This window comes from Planococcus citri, chromosome 4, assembly GCF_950023065.1.
Source record: "Planococcus citri chromosome 4, ihPlaCitr1.1, whole genome shotgun sequence".
NCBI lineage: Eukaryota > Metazoa > Arthropoda > Insecta > Hemiptera > Pseudococcidae > Planococcus > Planococcus citri.
In genome coordinates, this window is record NC_088680.1 from 17053069 (window position 1) to 17071544 (window position 18476).

The 18476-nt window shown below is 33.0% G+C and overlaps 3 protein-coding genes across 8 annotated transcripts; 1 reads left to right on the plus strand and 2 right to left on the minus strand.

The window, feature by feature from the left end:
* Positions 1-1499: 1499 nt before the first annotated feature.
* On the minus strand, positions 1500-7191 carry LOC135842655 (heterogeneous nuclear ribonucleoprotein A1, A2/B1 homolog). Of its 2 annotated transcripts, XM_065360211.1 has the most exons (9): positions 6956-7191; positions 6716-6852; positions 6440-6584; positions 4959-5095; positions 4614-4734; positions 4332-4533; positions 3886-4053; positions 3565-3694; positions 1500-2508 (listed from the first exon to the last, which is right to left on the minus strand). In XM_065360211.1, exons 1-8 carry the CDS (start codon positions 6956-6958, stop codon positions 3588-3590), a joined length of 1020 nt encoding a protein of 339 aa, XP_065216283.1. In that variant the 5' UTR covers positions 6959-7191; the 3' UTR covers positions 1500-2508; positions 3565-3587. The 2 variants fall into 2 exon arrangements, with proteins under 2 accessions (XP_065216283.1, XP_065216282.1); XM_065360210.1 differs by lacking the exon at positions 1500-2508 and having other exon boundaries at positions 3254-3694; positions 6956-7190.
* LOC135842654 (uncharacterized) lies at positions 2872-16848 on the plus strand. Of its 5 annotated transcripts, XR_010558168.1 has the most exons (10): positions 2872-3014; positions 3487-3543; positions 3623-3706; positions 6472-6657; positions 7849-7975; positions 11721-11943; positions 12523-12576; positions 12674-12751; positions 15037-15251; positions 16701-16848. XR_010558168.1 is itself a non-coding variant. In XM_065360206.1 (4 exons), exons 3-4 carry the CDS (start codon positions 8887-8889, stop codon positions 10374-10376), a joined length of 1395 nt encoding a protein of 464 aa, XP_065216278.1. In that variant the 5' UTR covers positions 6519-6657; positions 7849-7975; positions 8839-8886; the 3' UTR covers positions 10377-10632. The 5 variants fall into 5 exon arrangements, 4 of the variants coding, with proteins under 4 accessions (XP_065216278.1, XP_065216279.1, XP_065216280.1 ...); XM_065360206.1 differs by lacking the exons at positions 2872-3014; positions 3487-3543; positions 3623-3706; ... (3 more) ...; positions 15037-15251; positions 16701-16848 and adding exons at positions 8839-9037; positions 9133-10632 and having other exon boundaries at positions 6519-6657; XM_065360207.1 differs by lacking the exons at positions 2872-3014; positions 3487-3543; positions 3623-3706; ... (3 more) ...; positions 15037-15251; positions 16701-16848 and adding exons at positions 8857-9037; positions 9133-10632 and having other exon boundaries at positions 6519-6657.
* LOC135842656 (RNA-binding protein Musashi homolog 1-like) lies at positions 12419-16016 on the minus strand. Its single transcript, XM_065360212.1, has 8 exons — positions 15547-16016; positions 15298-15434; positions 15005-15149; positions 13997-14133; positions 13632-13752; positions 13309-13513; positions 12837-12980; positions 12419-12733 (listed from the first exon to the last, which is right to left on the minus strand). Exons 1-8 carry the CDS (start codon positions 15547-15549, stop codon positions 12624-12626), a joined length of 1002 nt encoding a protein of 333 aa, XP_065216284.1. The 5' UTR covers positions 15550-16016; the 3' UTR covers positions 12419-12623.
* Positions 16849-18476: the final 1628 nt, after the last annotated feature.

The following is an 18476-nucleotide window of genomic DNA, read 5'->3' on the forward strand; positions in this document are numbered from 1 at the left end:
CCAAAAATCGAAAAACGAACTTTAGCCCTTGAAATTTTGACAGTTGATAAATTTTTGCCTGGTCTTTCGATCTACCTTTGTACGATTTGAAAAATTTTGTGCAAGTCCTATGTTGGAACGCAAAATCTGCGATTTCGGCTGACCTGTCAATCAAAATGGCCGCCATTTTGTAAGTAGGGCCACTTTTTTTTGAGTACAAGGGCTAGAAATGTTCCTTGGCACTCTCCCTTTAAAAAAAAAGTTGTCCCGGAGGATCGACGGGGGGGGGAGTGCAATAGATCCTTAAGTGGGCTCCCCGACTATACGAGGTTTAGCCAGCTGATATCTTATCCTAGCTGCAAGTTATTTTAAGGTAAACAATAGATGAATATGACATTCGTGAAATTTCAAGTCGAAGATAGTTATAATGATGTGGTTTTTTCCAGATTTCTGCCGAAAGAAATATAAAATTGATGGATTCGATAAATTGAACGAATACTTGGCCAATGCAACAAGATGGAAAATAATCTTTGAACTGTACTTACCGTTATTCGAGCATTTTTCCAATATTCTGAATGGGATCTCCAGCGATTCAGCGAGGTATATTTATTTCCTGTACATTAAAACGATAATTTCATAGTGTAATTTCCACTCTGCTATCTCAAAACAGAATCTTCGAAGTCTGCGCAACTTCAAAATGAACCTAGCTTGAATTTTCAAAAATAAGGTACTCGTATTTAGCTGGTAAAAAATTCATCTGAATCGAATTCTAGTTTTGTAGGTACGTATATACTTTGAAGCCGTGAATACGAAAAAAAAAGAAAAAAAAAGATCAGCTGCACAAACGAAAAAGTGATGGTTTTGTAACTGTTTTACAAAGAATTTGAATTTTCCAAAATAATGTAGGTAGTTCTAAAATTTTTAAAAAATGGAAGAAACTAATTAAATGACTATACCTACTTATCAAAGAAAACACATTTCTAGTCACATTTGAATTTATCTTAGCATTTAGAGGCCCAAATTTTACATAACTATCAATGAGGAAAAGTGTATTGGGGGGGGGATTTTTTAATGCTTAAAAAAAGAGAAATGAGTGATTAGGAAGCTCCAACTCTGGGGAATCATTTTTCCAACTCGTATTCAAATTTGTCAGTGCGTTTCAGAGGTTACTTAGGTACGACTGAAGTGATTACAAAAATGTGTCATTCAAATTACTTTTTTTTGGTTGTGCAATTTTGTTTTTATTGTAAGAATTTCAATTTTTAAGTACATATTTTGATATACTTACCTACATATCTCCCAGGCTCGGCTGGAATAATCGTGGCGAGTTCGTTGTAACAGTTGAAAAGACAAATCTTACTCTCCAAAACACGTGTTTAACAGTTTAACGAGTTTGCTACACGAAGGGGTTCCCAAACTACCTACATCGGTTTAAAGAGAGGTACCTCAGATCACAGATAGGATCTGCAAATTTTTAAAATTTTAAATAATTTATGTAAAAAAAATAAAACATTTTTTTTTCAAAATTATTTATTTACAGAACTGATACAAAAATCAACGACTTAAAATTATCAAAACTACGAGTATTACAACACTATTTAAAAATTATATTAAATTTACGGACATTTACGTAGTGCACTTAGAGGCATGATAAGGTCCAACGTGTGGAGCCTGCTCAGCCTCCTTGTGTCATACATACAAACAAAATTCAAAACATTCACTCGTATTCAACAAGTCTACGATGAGGTATAGTATTCCCCTAAAAATATTCATCCTTCTGAGCGATGCACTTCTGCTATCTCTCGATCCAGATCCACCTCGTGAAACACTTCAGATCAAACTTCAAAGGCTGGCAATGGCATTGATGTTCACTTCACCTTCGATGACTTTGATTGTATCCATGCTTTGGAAGAAGAATCGCTCGTCATTTTCAAATTCCTGGTCAAAATTTTCTGCACAGTACCAAAGTTGAGGTTCAATTTATCAGAAATTTTTCGTATACTCAAGTGCGGGTTCAATTTAATCAATTCGCGAACTCGAGAAATGTTTTCTGGAGTTCGAGATGTGGCAGGCCGGCCACTGTTTTCAGCGTTTGCGTTTCTAACACTTGCGCGACCGTTTGCAAATTTTTTATACCAAGAATACACTGTCGAGCGTTTTATACAGTCCCCATACATTGCTTTCATATCATTGTAACATTCGATAAACGATTTATTCAACTGCACGTGGAACTTCAATTTCGCGCGTTGCTCTAAGGACATCATCGTGACAAAACAGTAAACACAATATTCGCAGACTGGTCTCGTGGTCTCAGTGATCTACTTAACTGATCTCGCACTCGCCGCGTGTTCGGCGTGTTCCTTTGAATTGATGAAGCTGAAGCGGATTAGCTCACGTATGTATCCTGGAAGGCTGGAACGCTCCCCACTTCTTTTTGATTCTCGTTGGAAACCGGTTTGGTCTTTCCCTCTTTCCAGCGTTCCTGCCCGAAACGAGTCCAACAACATTTTGATCGCCTCTCGTATGTAACTATAGGGGCAATGGGGCATCCATGTGTCAAAATTTCTATTTTTTTAAATCAGGACTCAAGAGTCGCAACTTCACAAGCATGGGACTAATGTACATTGTGATGGCCAATTTTTCAAACATTTTTTTTTTTTTTTCAATAGCTTTAGTACAATGAAAAATGTAGGTAGGCTAGTGATAATGAATAATATGATGTTTTCTAGATGAATAACTAGGTAACCATCTGAAATCTAGCAGACTGATTATTCAAGTTGAATTTTTAATTTATTAATTTTAATCATTTTTTAAAATATATAATTTTGTTTATTTAATATGTACCTATAATGCGTTCAATGAGTCTCAATCTCTTCAAAACTTTTAATTTTCTTTCCACAAAAAAGGTAACTGAACGTGTGATTATTTTGAAAAATTCGTGTGCTGGCTGCTGGAGAAGATTTGGATTTAGTTCTAGCTGCCGGGCGAGAAAATCAAAACCATTCCTGCTATTTAATTTCATTTCAACTTTTAAGGTGAGTTGATTTTTTCTCGTAATTTTTACTTCGATCTTTTTCGATTAACACCAAAATTATAATTGATGTAAATTTCGTAATTCCGCCAGTTCAAGTTTTTCCTTTTTGTAGTTTGATAAATAAAAAAAAAATCATTCATTTTTTTCGTTGAACGAACTATTAAAAAAAACCATTCGAATAAAATCACATTCTCGAAAGTAGACATATTTACACAGCAAAAATTATACAGAGTAGAAATATGTAAAAACGAAAAAATTGTAAATTATAATTCTTAAACGAGCAATTCTGCTGACAAAATCGTAAACTATGAGGTTATCTTGAAATATGAAATGCCCAGAAGAAAAAAATCTAGTCAAAAAATGTTCATCCAGCTAGATCTGATGATCGTACATTCTAATCCAGTTGAATTGACATATTTTTAAAATATTGAACAATTTAGATCCACTTGAAATAAAATTATCTGTACATTTAGGATTTGACTATGGCAAGACCATTAGACCAAGAAGTAAAAAAATCAACTAAGGTTTGAGTAAGTATCTCTACTATTTACTTGTTCACGAGGAAAAAAATAAATCACAAAATAACACAATCATTGTTATCATTTTTAGGATCATCCTGTCGATGCAGATGAGTAGAAGCAGACGGATACAAATTTTTTACTTGGTTTCCAAAATCTGCAACTAGAAGGAAAGGTAAATTATTGCAAAAAATAATTCATAAATTTCTAAGTATGTTGTATTGTAATGTACCTAGGTAACTAGAAATATTATGTAGATAGGTATAATTAATCTACGAGTAGGTAGAATCTTGGAAATGTATCTAAGCATTGATCTAGGGTAGGTCTAGGTATAGATTGTGATTGATTACTTACGATCATGACGAACATGCTGATATTGCTGATGAATACCTTCTAGTTTCTGAGGAAGATTTGATGTTGAAACGTTCGCTTGTTGCTGATTTTGTAATTTCTCTAAATTATTATATTCCAAGTATTTCGAAACAGTAATGGTGCAACCATTAATGGTATGATTGTCGGCCACTGTAAAATATTCAGCGAATTATAGCTAGCTAGATTAATTTTCAAGGGTCGATGACCTTGAAATCAGGCTAAGTCCAATTTGCAATTTGTTTTTATTTTTTTCACAGTTTCAGAAATTATTTTACCTGCGCTTGAAAATTGAGAAAAAAATTCAGCTTGAAAAATTTGCCTCTAAAATATTTTTTAAATTAAAAAAATCTTTATTTTGTGAAAGGGTGAAAAAGGGGGGAGGGGAAGATCACCTTGTCCATGTTAGGATTCAAATTGAAGATACTTACAACAGATCACATCAACTGCATCGTAATCGTCGAAATGTACTTCCATCAATCTTACGTTATCCTGTTGACGTTTTTTCGTACGTGATACATAAATTATGTCTCCATACTGGGTAAAATATTCTTCGATATTGCTTTCGTCGACGCGGTCGTCGTAATTTGCGACGTAAAGGACGTTGGAAGGTTTCTTCAAACGTGTAGGGACCTTTGGAGAAGAATTCCAGTTGATGACTTTGCGCATGACCACTTTTCAAAATTAGAATGCTGTTTGAGTGTTCGACTTACGTGTCTGGGATAACTTCTGGAAATTTGAAGTTGCCTTTCGTTTATGCTATGAGGTCTTTGTTCTTGAACCAAATCGACAGATGAAGGGTTTTGAAATTCAATGAAACCATAACCTAAAGATCTTCGAAACGACATTTTCATATGTAGTCCTAATTTCAACTCTGTTATCTCACAAAGGAATCTTTTGAAGTCTACACAATTTCAAAATGAACATAGGTTGAATTTTTTGAAATAAGTAACTCGTAAAAAAATTCATCTGAACCGAATTCGAGTTTTGTAGGTGTACTTTGAAGCCGTAAAGTTCAAAAAATTCCCTTTGTAAATAATGGACATGGAGAAAAATACCTTTGATTTTCATCGGATACAATAAATGCGTGTTCTACCTCACCGAAATATGAGAAATAATCCTTCATTTGTTGCAGTGTCGTGTTGGTATCCAAATTTCCTATGTATATTTCCTTTAAGTGTTTAGGTGCTGCATTCTGAAATTGAATTTTTTTTTATATATTATTGTACGAGTAGATAAATATTTTAAACGTCAGAGATGCGAGTAAGAACTGTAAGAAGTACCGCAGAATGATACTTTTCTGGAAGTTTTTCTTTTTTGATCGACTGTCTAGATTTCTAAAAAACTGATTCTCCTGAAAAGGAAGACTTTTCATGGATCTCTTGGTCGTTCAATTTTCGATTTTGCTTTTTTTTTTTTTTTACTAAAGCATAAAAATAGGACCCGAATAGAAGTAGCTTTGAAAAAAAAACCAAATGAATCTGAATTTTCCAAAATAAGTAGGTAGTTCGAAATTGCAAAAAATTGAAGAAAAGAATTAAATGACAAATTATCATTACAGAAAACACATTTCTGGTCACATTTGAATTTATCGTCCCATTTAGAGGCCAATTTTCACGTAACTGAGGAAAAATGTTTTTTTTTTTTGCAAGGAGGGGGGTTTAATTCTTAAAATATGAGAAATGAGTGATTGGGCAGCTCCAACTCTGGAATCATTTTTCCAATTCATATTTCAATTTGGTCAAGGCGTTTGAGGAGCTGTGAAGCGAGAAAGATGTGTTTTTTAGAGACTAATTTTTTCAAAAAAAAAAAAAAAATGCCTTACAATTTCTAAATGTACGTTTTGGCAGATATAAGTAGAAGCCTAGTTCTTTTCAGGTCATATTCCTATTACCTGCATGCCAACAAGTTTTGTAAGGCCATCTTCTACATCATTGAAAAAATGTGTTTTTATGGGCTCAAATTATTGAAAAAAAAAAAAATGCTCTGAAATTTGAAAATGTGCGATTAGGCAGCTGAGAATCCTCCTACTGCCAAAAAACGAATTTTTCCAATGCGTTTTTACTTTTTTTGTTGAGAAATTTAGGGCCCCAAGAAGTAGTAAGTATTTTGCCAAGTATCAAAATCGTGCCTGGGCTATGTATGTATTTTTGAAAGTCCACATTCTGACAATAAAAAATGATTTTGAATGAAAAATTGTAAAATTACAAAGAGGGGAAGAGGGAAATCATTATGAACAGTAAAATTGAGGATGATGGATGCTGTTTTCATAAATACTTTTAGAGCACCCTAAATTAATCTGTCGTTCAAATTAGCTTTTTTTTGGTCGTACAGTTTTGATTTTTGCTCAGAATTTGCATTTTCGAGTACCTATTTTAATTTATAATAGCCTCTTCAATTTCCATCCAGACATTTTTTTTTTTTCTAACCAGTTCCCAGGTTCCTCGAATTGACCTTATTTTATGTATATTCGTGGGCAGTTCTTTGAAAATAGGCTTACAGAAATACCTATAATATGTACTTATACGTAGTTGCTAACATTTTTGGTGATATTTTGATTCGTCTTTCTAGGAGATGCGATTTTGCAAACGACTCTGGTTCCATTTATTGTGTGATATTTTTGAGAAACCACTTGATCGAAGAATGACGAATTGACGAAACTAATGAAACCATATTCCTTGGACCTGGGCAACATGAAAAAATACGAATGTACGATTTATCTGGATCGATCGTCTTCTGCATTACAAATATGTACATGTAAGCGAAGGTTTTTCAGTAAAATTGACCATAAAATAATACCTATTATTATACATACCGTCCGTTGGAATCTCGTATAATTTTTGCTCCCTCCACACCACCGTAATGAAATTGAAAATACGATACGAATTCGTCATCGGAGGTGTTTGGGTTCAGATTGGATACGAATACTCGATATTTTGATTCCTCCGCACCCTATTAGGTACATAAAAGCGTCTATAAGCTAACTAAGTAGAAATACGAAGTACCTACTTACTTTTTCTTTGAGAAATTAATAGTTGTAAGATAATATAATTACCATCGTTATAAGGATGTATGTATTTTCACATCACAACACACATACATAGATTTAGTTTTCAAAACAAACAATGTAAAATGGTACACACGATATGGTTGAAAGTCTTATTCTCAATTATTATAACAGCGTGGTAGCCAAGTCTCCAATTTCCACATTTGCTGTAGGTACCTAGTTTTTTTTTGTTTAAGTATGCGCGATTATAATGTACGGTATTCTATTGTAGGTACTGCGAATTCCCCTGCTGGCTCCTTCCTTCGTTCTATTTGCATTTGTAGTGGACTTCGTTTATTTGTATGCAGAAGGACGGAAGCAAACGATAACAAAAACGTCAAAAACAATCGTGATAATGTTTCAATGCATTAAGCAGCACGTGTTACTTTTTACTCTTTATTGGCAGTGTGTGAAAAAATCTTATGAATTCAGATAACGAATGAATTACCATTATTTTAGAAATGATAAATTTCAGCTTCCACTCCTCAATCATTTCAATGTTTTTTTTTCAACTTTAGAAATAAACTCCCATGACCCAAAAAAATACGCATTTTCAAATTCGATGCAAAATTTTTGATAATTTTGAATTTTTTATGGGCACTCTAGCCTTGGTCTTGAAATTGTTTGTCTCAATGTGAATTTGAAAATTTCGAATCCAAATCAGACGTTGATTTTTTCGACTCGTATGCCTTCCCTATACATGGAGATGGACTTGGCCCAAAAATCTGAAAAATTTGAATTAAATCGTTCCTGAGAAACGTTTGGAATTTTTTCAATTTCAAAAGATGGGCACAAAATTCAAATTTTTTGGTAGAAAATAATTCTTGTATGTATGTTTAATTTTTACAGTCTTAAATACGAATCAAATAATTTATAAAATACTGTATGTATTTTTTTTGCAGGCTCCATTTGGAAGAAATACAGAATTGTAAAATCGAGTGAACCACATACCCAATGACATGGAAAAGATTCTCAAGATCAATTTAATCATTTCTTGACGTAATCTTCAGCAACTCTGCAAAGTATTAGGTAATTTTTGCAGTTTCTTATATAGATTTTAATTTATTTTGGAAATGAATTATCTAGTTACAAACATGTTTTCTTATTTTTGGTATTTTTATAAACATCCCTCAGACGACAACTGATGTAAAAAAATTTCTACAGTATCGTAGTTGTGATGTAGTTTTTTACATCATGTTGTCAAAAACTATGTTGTCGTCACAGGGATATAAGGGACTGCTTAACATAAATTAATTGACCACTTTCCGCAACTTCAATCTTCGAAAACTTTTGAACGGTAAAAGCTAGAGCTTTTGGTGTAATCCCATTTTAAAAAGAATAAATTTACGAACATTTTGCAATATTAAAATACCGGGTTCACTCGAAATTTTGAGTAGGTATTTTTAGTTTAAAGTTAACATTACGAAGAAAGAAATCCATCCGTATGTAGAAGTATTCATAAAATCGTTATTTTTACACGAAATGATGAAAATTATACATCAATCGATAGGGAATTTCGCTGTTTTTAATTTGAGACCACATAAAAGTTCATCAGCACCTGCGAACAATTGAAAAAGTTGTATTTCCGTGTATTTTCATTAGCACAGGATAAATGTTTTGCCTACCTGACCAGAGTGATAAGAATCAGGCAGAGAATCTGCAACCCGCCTTCTGAATAGAAAAGGACGAATGGCTTCGATGTTTACCTTGTAAATTTTTGATAATAAATAATAATTGAAAATTTTTACACAGGGAAGAGGGAATAAATAAGAATAAATTAATACTTCGATTGTGGTTAGCTCTTTTTTAGTTTTTGTGTTATGATTTTGTGAGTATTCAAGTTCGATAAGTACTACTAAAGTAAACTGTAGAATCTCTTTTCGAATCGCCAGTTTGTTGTTCAATCATAGTGACAAAGCATAATTACGTTCTACTGCACCATGGCAATGGCATCTTCGTCGTCGGCAGAGTCCACAGAGTCTCCTAAACCAAAAAGAATCAAGATCTGTAGTCCAGAAAACTCAATTACTTTGAAAATTCTAGACGACCGTTCAAATCGAATTGTAGAATTGGACGATGGAGCCGATGGAGGTATTGTGTGAAACGAGTAATATGTAACAGTCATATTAGTTACTTTTGTAGTTTTGTACATCGTCTATAAATAACACACGTACTTGATATTTCAGTACATGTAAACTGCCAGACAAAACCCACAACGATGGCTGAAATCGAAGAAATGTTGGATAAAGTTTGGTTCCAGGACAACACGATGTCCTTCAAGGATATAATTTCGGGGAAATCTTTCACACTTCTGCTTTACCCCCATGGTTCGGGTAAAACTACCTTAGCTCTCCTGCTTCGATCCTTTCTATCGGTTGAACGATGGTCGCCTAAACTGAAAGAGTTTTTTGAAAACTGCGAATTGGCGAAATTAGAAAAAGAATTTTCCGACGAATACAAAAATGGCAGCAAAGTCGTATATATATCGTTCGAAGATATTCAAGGCGATACCGAAGAAGAGTTCGAAGATTCTCTCGGAGAGATCATGCAAAAACTTTTTAGAATTCATACTTCGAATACTGTTTACGAAGAAATAAGGAGTTCATTCGTAAAAAAACGGTCATATGTTTACTTTTCGTTGGCGCGACTCATGACTGAGCTTATTGAAAAATCGAAAATAGCATATCTAATCGTAGATTCGTGTGATACTGTGTACAACCGAATCGCTCACTTTCCTAATGCAGTCGAAATCTGTGAACAATTCAGGTATTTTTTGAGAAGGGCAGTGCCGAAGTGTGGCATTACGGTTGTAAAATTGTTCTGCTTCGGTGTATCGTCGTTTTTAATAGAAGAGTTCGCGTCGAAGGCTTACATCCATAGTATTTTTAGTTCGAAGGATGAGAACGGATTGAGTCGTTATTTTTCGTATAACTCCAACACCATCGATGCGGTTATTAAAGCATGGAATTTACCAACTTCTGTCGCTGAATGCGAGCGATTAGCTATGTTTCAGTATAATAATAATAAATTCATCAACGCAGGAATTTGTGTGCCATTCCTGAAATGTTTGAAAGATGGAAAAAAACATTTTCAAGTCGATATCGTGCCTCGCTCCTTATGGCCTGACTGTGTGTTTTCGTTCGACGATCACAAGCTACTGTTGGATTTGCTGAACCACCCAGTATGTGAGCTAGAATTCAACATGTGCTTGAGCATGTATGAAATTATTGGCCGGCTTCAGAATCCGGATCTGTATTCGGATCGACGATTTTTTTACCCATTACTGATCTATAACGGATTATTATCATCAGAACATGTAATCGATAACAAATATTCGCTGACAATTGCCAATGAAACATCCCGTTGCGTTCTAATAAAAAGCTTAGATGAAAAGTTTATTCAACTGAATGTTTTGGAAAAATCGATTTGACTGGTCCGCTTGATATTGAAATATAATGTTGAAAGCTTCACTTTGATTTTCTATTCAAATCGTTGTGATATTTGTGAGGAATCACTTTTTTCAAAGTTGCGATTGCGATGGAGTTAATGTTCCTTCCTAAGAATGGAAAGCATATTCTTCCGATTGTTTTTTCTCTAGAACTGATTTGAATAGCGGCGAATAATATTATGTTATTACTTGTTAGGTACTTACCCGTTTAAATTCTATTACATCTCAATTGCACGTCCTCTTGTTCTGAATTTTTTATTATTGTTAGTCTCCATTTTTGTGGTAAAGTGGTAAAAATATATGATAATAGATGAAAGTTTGAGTAATTTACATATTTGAAGGAACTAAGTATCAAATTCGGATTCTGCTCGTTTGTATTTTCTTCATGTACCTACCAACTCGAACTCTTATTCATGATGTAATACTTGGATCCGTTTGTTGTGAAGCTGAAGATTTCGTCGAATTGAATGACAGGAGGAAAAGCAAGGAATGAGAATCAAACTAGCAAAAGATTATGAATGATTAATTATCTTAGAATAGGTACGTTTTAAAAGCAATAAAATTATTCAAAATTGCCACCAAATGATGATATTTTATCAAAATTTGGCGATTGTCAAAAAAAAAACTGCATAAAACATCGTTTAAATAATTTTAAAAATTTTTAAAAAACATTTCAATCAACAAAATTATCAAAAACTAATGTTTCAGCAAAATTTACCTGTAATATTAATATCGTGAAACCGTGGTATAGGTAAATGAAATGAAAAACATTTTGGAAAACGAATTTTTAAAATCATTGAAATTATTATTATTTGCAATCTTCGTTGAAAATGGAAAAATTTTTCCGGTCATTGGCATTTTTTTAGGCAAAAAGCAGGGTTTTTATTAGGTAATTTTTAGGGAGGGGAATGGATACTTCTTGAATTTTTTTACGAAAAAGTGACCTAGTTGGGTATGGAACTGATGTACATTGTAATGCTCAATTTTTCAAACTTTTTTTTTTTTTTTTTTTTTTTGATAGCTCTAGTACAATGAAAAATGAAAGAAATAATAATTATGATGTTTTCTAGATGAATAAGAATTTATAATAACTAGACAATTATGAAACTGAAATCTAACAGACTGATTATTCAAGTTGAATTTTTATTTTATTCATTTGAATAATTTTTTATTAGTACGTATATAATTTTGTTTATTCAATATTGTAGGGCTCCTTGTACATAATGCAGTATGTTCATTGAGACTCAATCTCTTCTAAACTTTCAATTTTAATTTCCTTCCAGACCTAAAACTTCTAATTTTTATTTTTTTTTGCACATGATACAGGTTGTCAAGTTCTTTCAACGTCGCTTTGCTGGAATCGTGTCGACGAGTGTTTTTGAAAGGACGATGTTTCAACACCTTTTTAATGCACGTTCGTTGTACGATAAGGCCACTGAACGTCTGATTATTTTGAAAAATTCGTGTGCTGAGGAAGATTTGGATTTAATTGCGCCGGCAAGAAAAATAAAACCAGTCCTGCTATTCGATTTTAATTTTAACGTTTAAGGTGAGTTGATTTTTTTCCGAAGGGTGTGTTTCAAAACTCTTCTATGTATTGCTTATTGAAATCTTATAGCCAAAAAATTCATAATTTTGATTTTTTTTCTCATGATTTTTACGTCGATCTTATTCTATTGAACGAAAAATTACAATTGATCTAATAATTTGTAATTCCATCAGTCCAGGTTCTTTGTTTGTTGAATGTTGACAAATTGGAAAAATTCATTCATTTTTGTAATAATTCCATGCAACATTTGTTTTTCATACAAGTTGAATTTTTTGTTGAACCAATAATTTGAATATATTCTCGAAAGTTTGTATTTTAATTACGAAAATTACCAAATTGTGAGGACATTTCAACACAGCAAAAATTATACCGATACCGAGTAGAAATATAATATAAAAACGATAAAACTTTCGATCAAGTAAGCAATTCCTAAACGAGCAATACGATCTAGTGGAGAAATATTCATCCAGTTAGATCTCATGACATCATAAATTCTGATCAAAATTTAATCGACGTATTTTTAAAATATTGAACAATTCAGATCCAATAATTTTAAACAAAATTATTCTGTATGTTTAGGATTGAATGGCCATAGCAAGACCCAGAAGTATAAGAAAATCCACTCGGGTTTGAGTAAGTACATATCTCTTTCCATACTCGTTCACGAGGAGAAAAATAAATCACAAAATAACACAGCAATCTGAGCATTCATCGTTGTTATTATTTTCAGGCTCCTGTTGGTACAAATGAGAAGTAGAAGAATGCACAGTCTGTTGATGGTTTCCAAAATCTGCAACAAAAAGGAAAGGTAAATTAATGCAAAAAATAATTCATATAAATTTTAAAGTACATATCAGTATGATGTACTAGATTGTGAATTTATTTGTACTTACGATCGTGATGAATATCTTCTGATTTCTGAGGAAGATTTGATGTTGAAACGTTCGGTTGTTGCTGATTTTGTAATTTCTCTAAAATATATTCCAAGTATTTCGAAACAGTAATGGCGCAACCATTGATGGTGTGACTATCGGCCACTGCAAAATATTCAGCGAATTAGCTAGGTAGATTAATTTTCAAGGGTCGATGACCTTGAAATCAGATTGGGTTCAATTTGCAACTGGATTTCGATAATTTTTCCAAAAATATGTACTAATGCAAAAAAAAAACTCGAGGCAAGATTTTAAGATTTTTTTCATTTTTTTTACAGTTTCAGATTTTTTACATGTCCTTGAAAATTGAGAAAAAAATTTGCCTTAAAAAATGTTCCTCTTAAATATTTTTTAAATTGTACCAAAAAAAATCTCAACTTTGTAAGAGGGAGAAAAATGACCTTATTTATGTTAGAATAAAAATTGTACTTACAACAGATCACGTCAACTGCATCGTAATCGTCGAAATGTATTTCCATAAAATATGTTACATTATCCTGTGAGCGTTTTTTTGTACGTGATACATAAATAATGTCTCCAAACTGGGTAAAATATTCTTCGATAATGCTTTCGTCGACGCGGTCGTCATAATTTGCGACGTAAAGGACGGTGGAAGGTTTCTTCAAACGTGCTGGGACCTTTATTTGGAGAAAAACTCCATTTGATGACTTGATTAACACACGAGTTGTGCATGTGCAATTGTGCACTTTTCAAAATTAGAAATTAAATTAAATGCTTTTTGAGTGTTCAACTTACGTTTCTGGAATAACTTCTAGAAATTTGAAGTTGTCTTTCGTTTATGCTATGAGGTCTTTGTTCTTGAACCATATCGACTGATGAAGGGTTTTGAAAGTCAATGAAACCATAACCTAAAGATCTAAATGTACGAAGACGTACATTGAAACGACATATTAATAGTCTAATTTTCACTCTGGCATCTCACAAAGGAATTTTTTGAAGTCTGCACGACTTCGAAATGAACCTAGGTAGCTTGAATTTTTTAAAAATATGTAGCTCGTAAAAAATTCATCTGAACCGAATTCTAGTTTTGTAGGTGTATATTTTGAAATCGTGAAATTCAAAAAATTCCCTTTGTAAGTAATGGACATGGAGAAAAATACCTTTGATTTTCATCGGATACAATAAATGCGTGTTCTATCTCACCGAAATATGAAAAATAATCCTTCATTTGTTGCAGTGTCGTGTTGGTATCCAAATTTCTTATGTATATTTCCCTTAAATGTTTAGGTGCTGCATTCTGAAATTGAATTAAATTTTTTAAATAAATTATTGTAAGTAAATATTTTAAACGTCAGAGATGTGAGTAAAAAGTATACCGCAGGATTGGACTTTTCTGGAAGTTTTCCCTTTTTTTAATCGGTTTTCCCCTCCTCCCTACAGTCTGGATTTTTAATGAGCTCTTTGATCGTGCAGGTTTCGATTTTTTCCCAATTTTTTTTTTTTTTTTACGAAAGCGTAAAGAAGGGACTAGAAAAGCAGATTGAAAAAAAATCAGCTGCAGAAACAAAAAAGTGAAGATTCTACGAAAAATCTGAATTTTCTAAAATCGGTAAGGTTCAAAAATAATTGCAAAACATTGAAGAAAAGAAATTAAATGAACAATTGCGATCATGGAAAAGTGTACTTTTTTAAGGGGGAGGGGAGGGGAGAATTTTTTTTAATGCTTAAAAATTGTTTTCACATTCAATGCATTTTTTTTTTTTTTTTTTAAATTTGGAGCCCCAAAATTGTGCTTGGGCTATTTTGGAAAGTTCAAATTCTATTAATGAAAAAATTATTGCGAATGAAAAATTGTAAGATCACAAAGAGGGGAAGAGGGGGATCATTATGAACAGTAAAATTGGGGATGGTTGGTGCCTTATTTTTTAAATGCTCAGAGCACCTGAATTAATCTGTCGTTCAAATTACTTTTTTTTTGGTCGTGTGATTTTGATTTTTTGATCAGAATTTTAATTTTCGAGTATTATGATTTGTAACAGCCCTTTCAATTTCCATCCAGACATTGTTCCTCAAAGTAACCTAATTTAGCATTTGAAGGCAGTTCTTTAAGAATAAGCCTACAGAAATACGTATTTATAGGTAAAATTATTATACTCGTAATTGCTAACATTTTTGGTGATATTTTGATTTTTCTTTCTAGGAGATGCGATTTTGCAAACGACTCTGGTTCCATTTATTGTGTGATATTTTTGAGAAACCACTCGCTCGACAAATGACGAATGGACGAAACTAATGAAACCAAATTCCCTGGACCTGGGCAACGTGAAAAATACATAATTATCAATGTAGCCTATGATTTATCTGGATCGTGTGCACATACCTATTTTCAAACTATTAACTACGTACTAAATACATGTAAGTGAAGATTTTTCAGTAAAATTTGCCATAAAATTGTACATACCGTCCATTGGAATCTCGTATAATTTTTGCTCCCTCCACACCACCGTATTGGGATTGAAAATACGATACGAATTCGTTATCGGAGGTGGTTGGGCTCAAGTTGCACACGAATACTCGATATTTTGATTTTTCCACATCCTATAATACATAAAAGCGTCTAAGCTAAATGGAAGTACCTATAAAGTACTTACTTTTTCTAGGAGAAATTAATACATAGTATAGTAATTAAAAATCCAGATAATATAATTACCATCGTTACAATGATGTATGTATTTTCACTGCACAACACATATAATTTTCATAGTGTACGTTTATGTTAATAGATTAGGTTTTCAAAATAAACTGGGTAAATGCTACAACATACATGCGATTTGGTTGAAAGTCTTATTCTTAATAATCATTAACAGTATGGCAGTGGCAGTGGCAGCCTAGTCTGTAGTCTCCAATCTCCACATTAGCTGTAGTTTTTCTGGTTAGTTTATAAAAACTTAGGTACCTGTGTGCGATTAGATTTTCTATTGTACTGCGAATTCCCTGCTGGCTCTTTCATTCGTTATTTGTATGTATTTTGTAGTGGACTTCGTTTATTTGCATGACGAAGGACGGAAGCAAACGATAACAAAAACAACCGTGATCATGTTTCAATGCATTAAGCACGTGTTACTTTTTAGTCTTATTGGCAGTGTGTGAAAATTTTATTTTTTATGAATTCTGATAACGAGTAAATTACCAATTTTGAAAATGATAAATTTCAGCTTCCAGTCTTCAATCATTTCAGTTTTTTTTTTTTTTTTTTTTTTTTAGGAGGCAAGAGGATGTGTATATATATGAGATTAATTTTAGAAATGAACTCCCAGTACAAAAAATAATGTACATTTTCAAATTTCTTACGAAGATTTTGATAATTTTGAATTTTTTATCCTCACTCTGGGTCTCAGACCTTGATCTTGAAATTGTTTGTATAAATGATTTTGGAAATTTCGAATCCAAATTAGAGGTAGATTTTTTCGACTCGTATATGCTTTCCCTATAGAAGATGGTTTTGGCCCAAAAAATTGAAAAATTTGATTTTAATCGTTTCTAAGAAACGTTTGGAATCTTCCAAGTTTCAAAATATGGACACAAAATTCAAATTTTTTGATAGAAAACGTTGGAAAACAGAATTTTTAAATGTTCGAGGGAATTTCTTGATTTTTGGCTAATTTTTATAGTAAGTAATTAAAATAGGATAATTTGCCTTTCAATTCGAAACCTACCTTTGTACCTCTACCTATTGAGCAATTTTTTTGTCATCCAATACTTCTTATGGAAGTTTCCTAGTTTTAGTTTCCAGTTCTTGTATATTTCATTTTTCCAGTCTAAAATACCTGCAAGTAAGAAACTAAAGTTTTTTTTTTTTTTCAGGTTCCATTTGGAAGAAATAGAGAACTGTAAAATCGAGTAAACCACTTACCCAATAACATGGAAAATATTCTCATGATCAATGTAACCATTTCTTGACGTAATCTTCAGCAACTCAGCAAATTATTAGGTGATTTTTGCAGTTTCTTAGATTTTAATTTATTCTGGAAATGAATTACCTTTCTGACTATAAACATATTTTCTCATTTTTGGTATTTTTTTTACATAATATCGAATTTCTATAAACATATTATCGTTAAATATTCATAAAATCAATGAGGCAACTAATACCTGAACAAAACCAAGAGCGCTCATGACAAATTTCAATTTACCTTCCGATTCTACCTCTCCAAAGTCCAAAGTTCTTATCCCATCTTTCATGAAAATTGAAAAAATCGTGTGACATACGGTTTATTAGGTTGTTAGGAGTGCAAAACAGAAAAAACAGTTCGTTTTTTGATTCGGTCCCCCCCATGCCTTCGTTGACTCCCTTCAATTTCCTGAAAATTGAATAAATATCGTGTTACATGTCGGTTATTTGGTGCAATGATGTTGATTATGATAAACAAAATGATCTAAAAGTTTTTGGAAAAAATCTAACAAAATTGCACGAAGAATTGGAGAAGCCAATGAGGGCGTGACAGGCATCACATCAAAAAAACAAAAAGATTTTCTTATTTGTTGTCTCGAAAACCTTGCAAACCTTATGCTACACCTCAATGAAAGTTTTGGAGGGATCTAATCGAAAAAAAGGTGATATTCCATTTTTCACGCGATTTTTTTCTATTTTTAGAAAATAAATTGAAAATTTGAGGGGTCCAAGGAGGCGTTAGAGGGGTCGAATCTAAAAAGTGAGTTGATATTCGTCTTCAGCGTTCTCGAAAACATATGAAACGATATGTTACACAATATCGTACATTTTTAAATATTTTGTCCGAAATTTGGGTGGGGGGGCATGGAGGGGGTCAATGAGGGCGTTGGAAGGGTCGAGTCAGAAAATTGAGTTGATATTCGTGTTCAACGTTCTCGAAAACATATAAATCGATATGTCACACGATATTTTACTTTTTTTCACATTTTGACTAAAATTTGGGGGGCATGGAGGGCAACGAAGGGTGTGGAAGAGTCGGATCGTAAAAATGAGTCGATATTCGTGTTCAGTGATGTCCAAAACATATGAAACGATATGTCACACAATATCGTACATTTTTTAATATTTTGTCCAAAATTTGGGGACATGGAGGGGGCTAATGAGGGCGTTGGAAGGGCCGAATCAGAAAAATGAGTTGATATTCGTGTTCAGCATTCTCCAAAACATATGAAACGATATGTCACACAATATCGTACATTTTTCAATATTTTGTCCAAAATTTGGGGCCACGGAGGGCAACGAAGGGTGTGGAAGGGTCGGATCAGAAAAATGAGTTGATATTCGTGTTCAGCTCTCTCGAAAACATATAAAACGATATGTCACACGATATTTTACTTTTTTTCACATTCTGACCAAAATTTGGGGGCATGGAAGGGCCAATGAGGGCGCTGGGAGGGTCGAATCAGAAAAATGAGTCGATATTCGTGTTCAGTGATTTCCAAAACATATGAAACGATATGTCACACGGTATTTTGCTTTTTTTTCACATTTTGGCTAAAATTTGGGGGCATGGAGGGGGGGTCAATGAAGGCGTTGGAAGGGCTGAATCAGAAAAATGAGTCGATATTCGTGTTTAGCGATTTACAAAACATACTAAACGATATGTCACACGATATTTTACACATTTT

Bases quoted from the DNA above. Each gene is read 5' to 3' on its own strand.
- LOC135842654 (XM_065360206.1), top strand. From the start codon at position 8,887: ATGGCAATGGCATCTTCGTCGTCGGCAGAGTCCACAGAGTCTCCTAAA. The intron at 9,038-9,132 runs GTATTGTGTGAA...TTGATATTTCAG, and splicing joins GGACGATGGAGCCGATGGAG to TACATGTAAACTGCCAGACA.
- LOC135842655 (XM_065360211.1), bottom strand. The intron at 4,735-4,958 runs GTATTTTTCTCC...GTCGTTTCGAAG, and splicing joins GTATCCGATGAAAATCAAAG to ATCTTTAGGTTATGGTTTCA. The intron at 3,695-3,885 runs GTAAGTAATCAA...CTTTCCTTCTAG, and splicing joins TCAGCATGTTCGTCATGATC to TTGCAGATTTTGGAAACCAA.
- LOC135842656 (XM_065360212.1), bottom strand. The intron at 13,753-13,996 runs GTATTTTTCTCC...TCGTACATTTAG, and splicing joins GTATCCGATGAAAATCAAAG to ATCTTTAGGTTATGGTTTCA. The intron at 12,734-12,836 runs GTAAGTACAAAT...TTTTTGTTGCAG, and splicing joins AGAAGATATTCATCACGATC to ATTTTGGAAACCATCAACAG.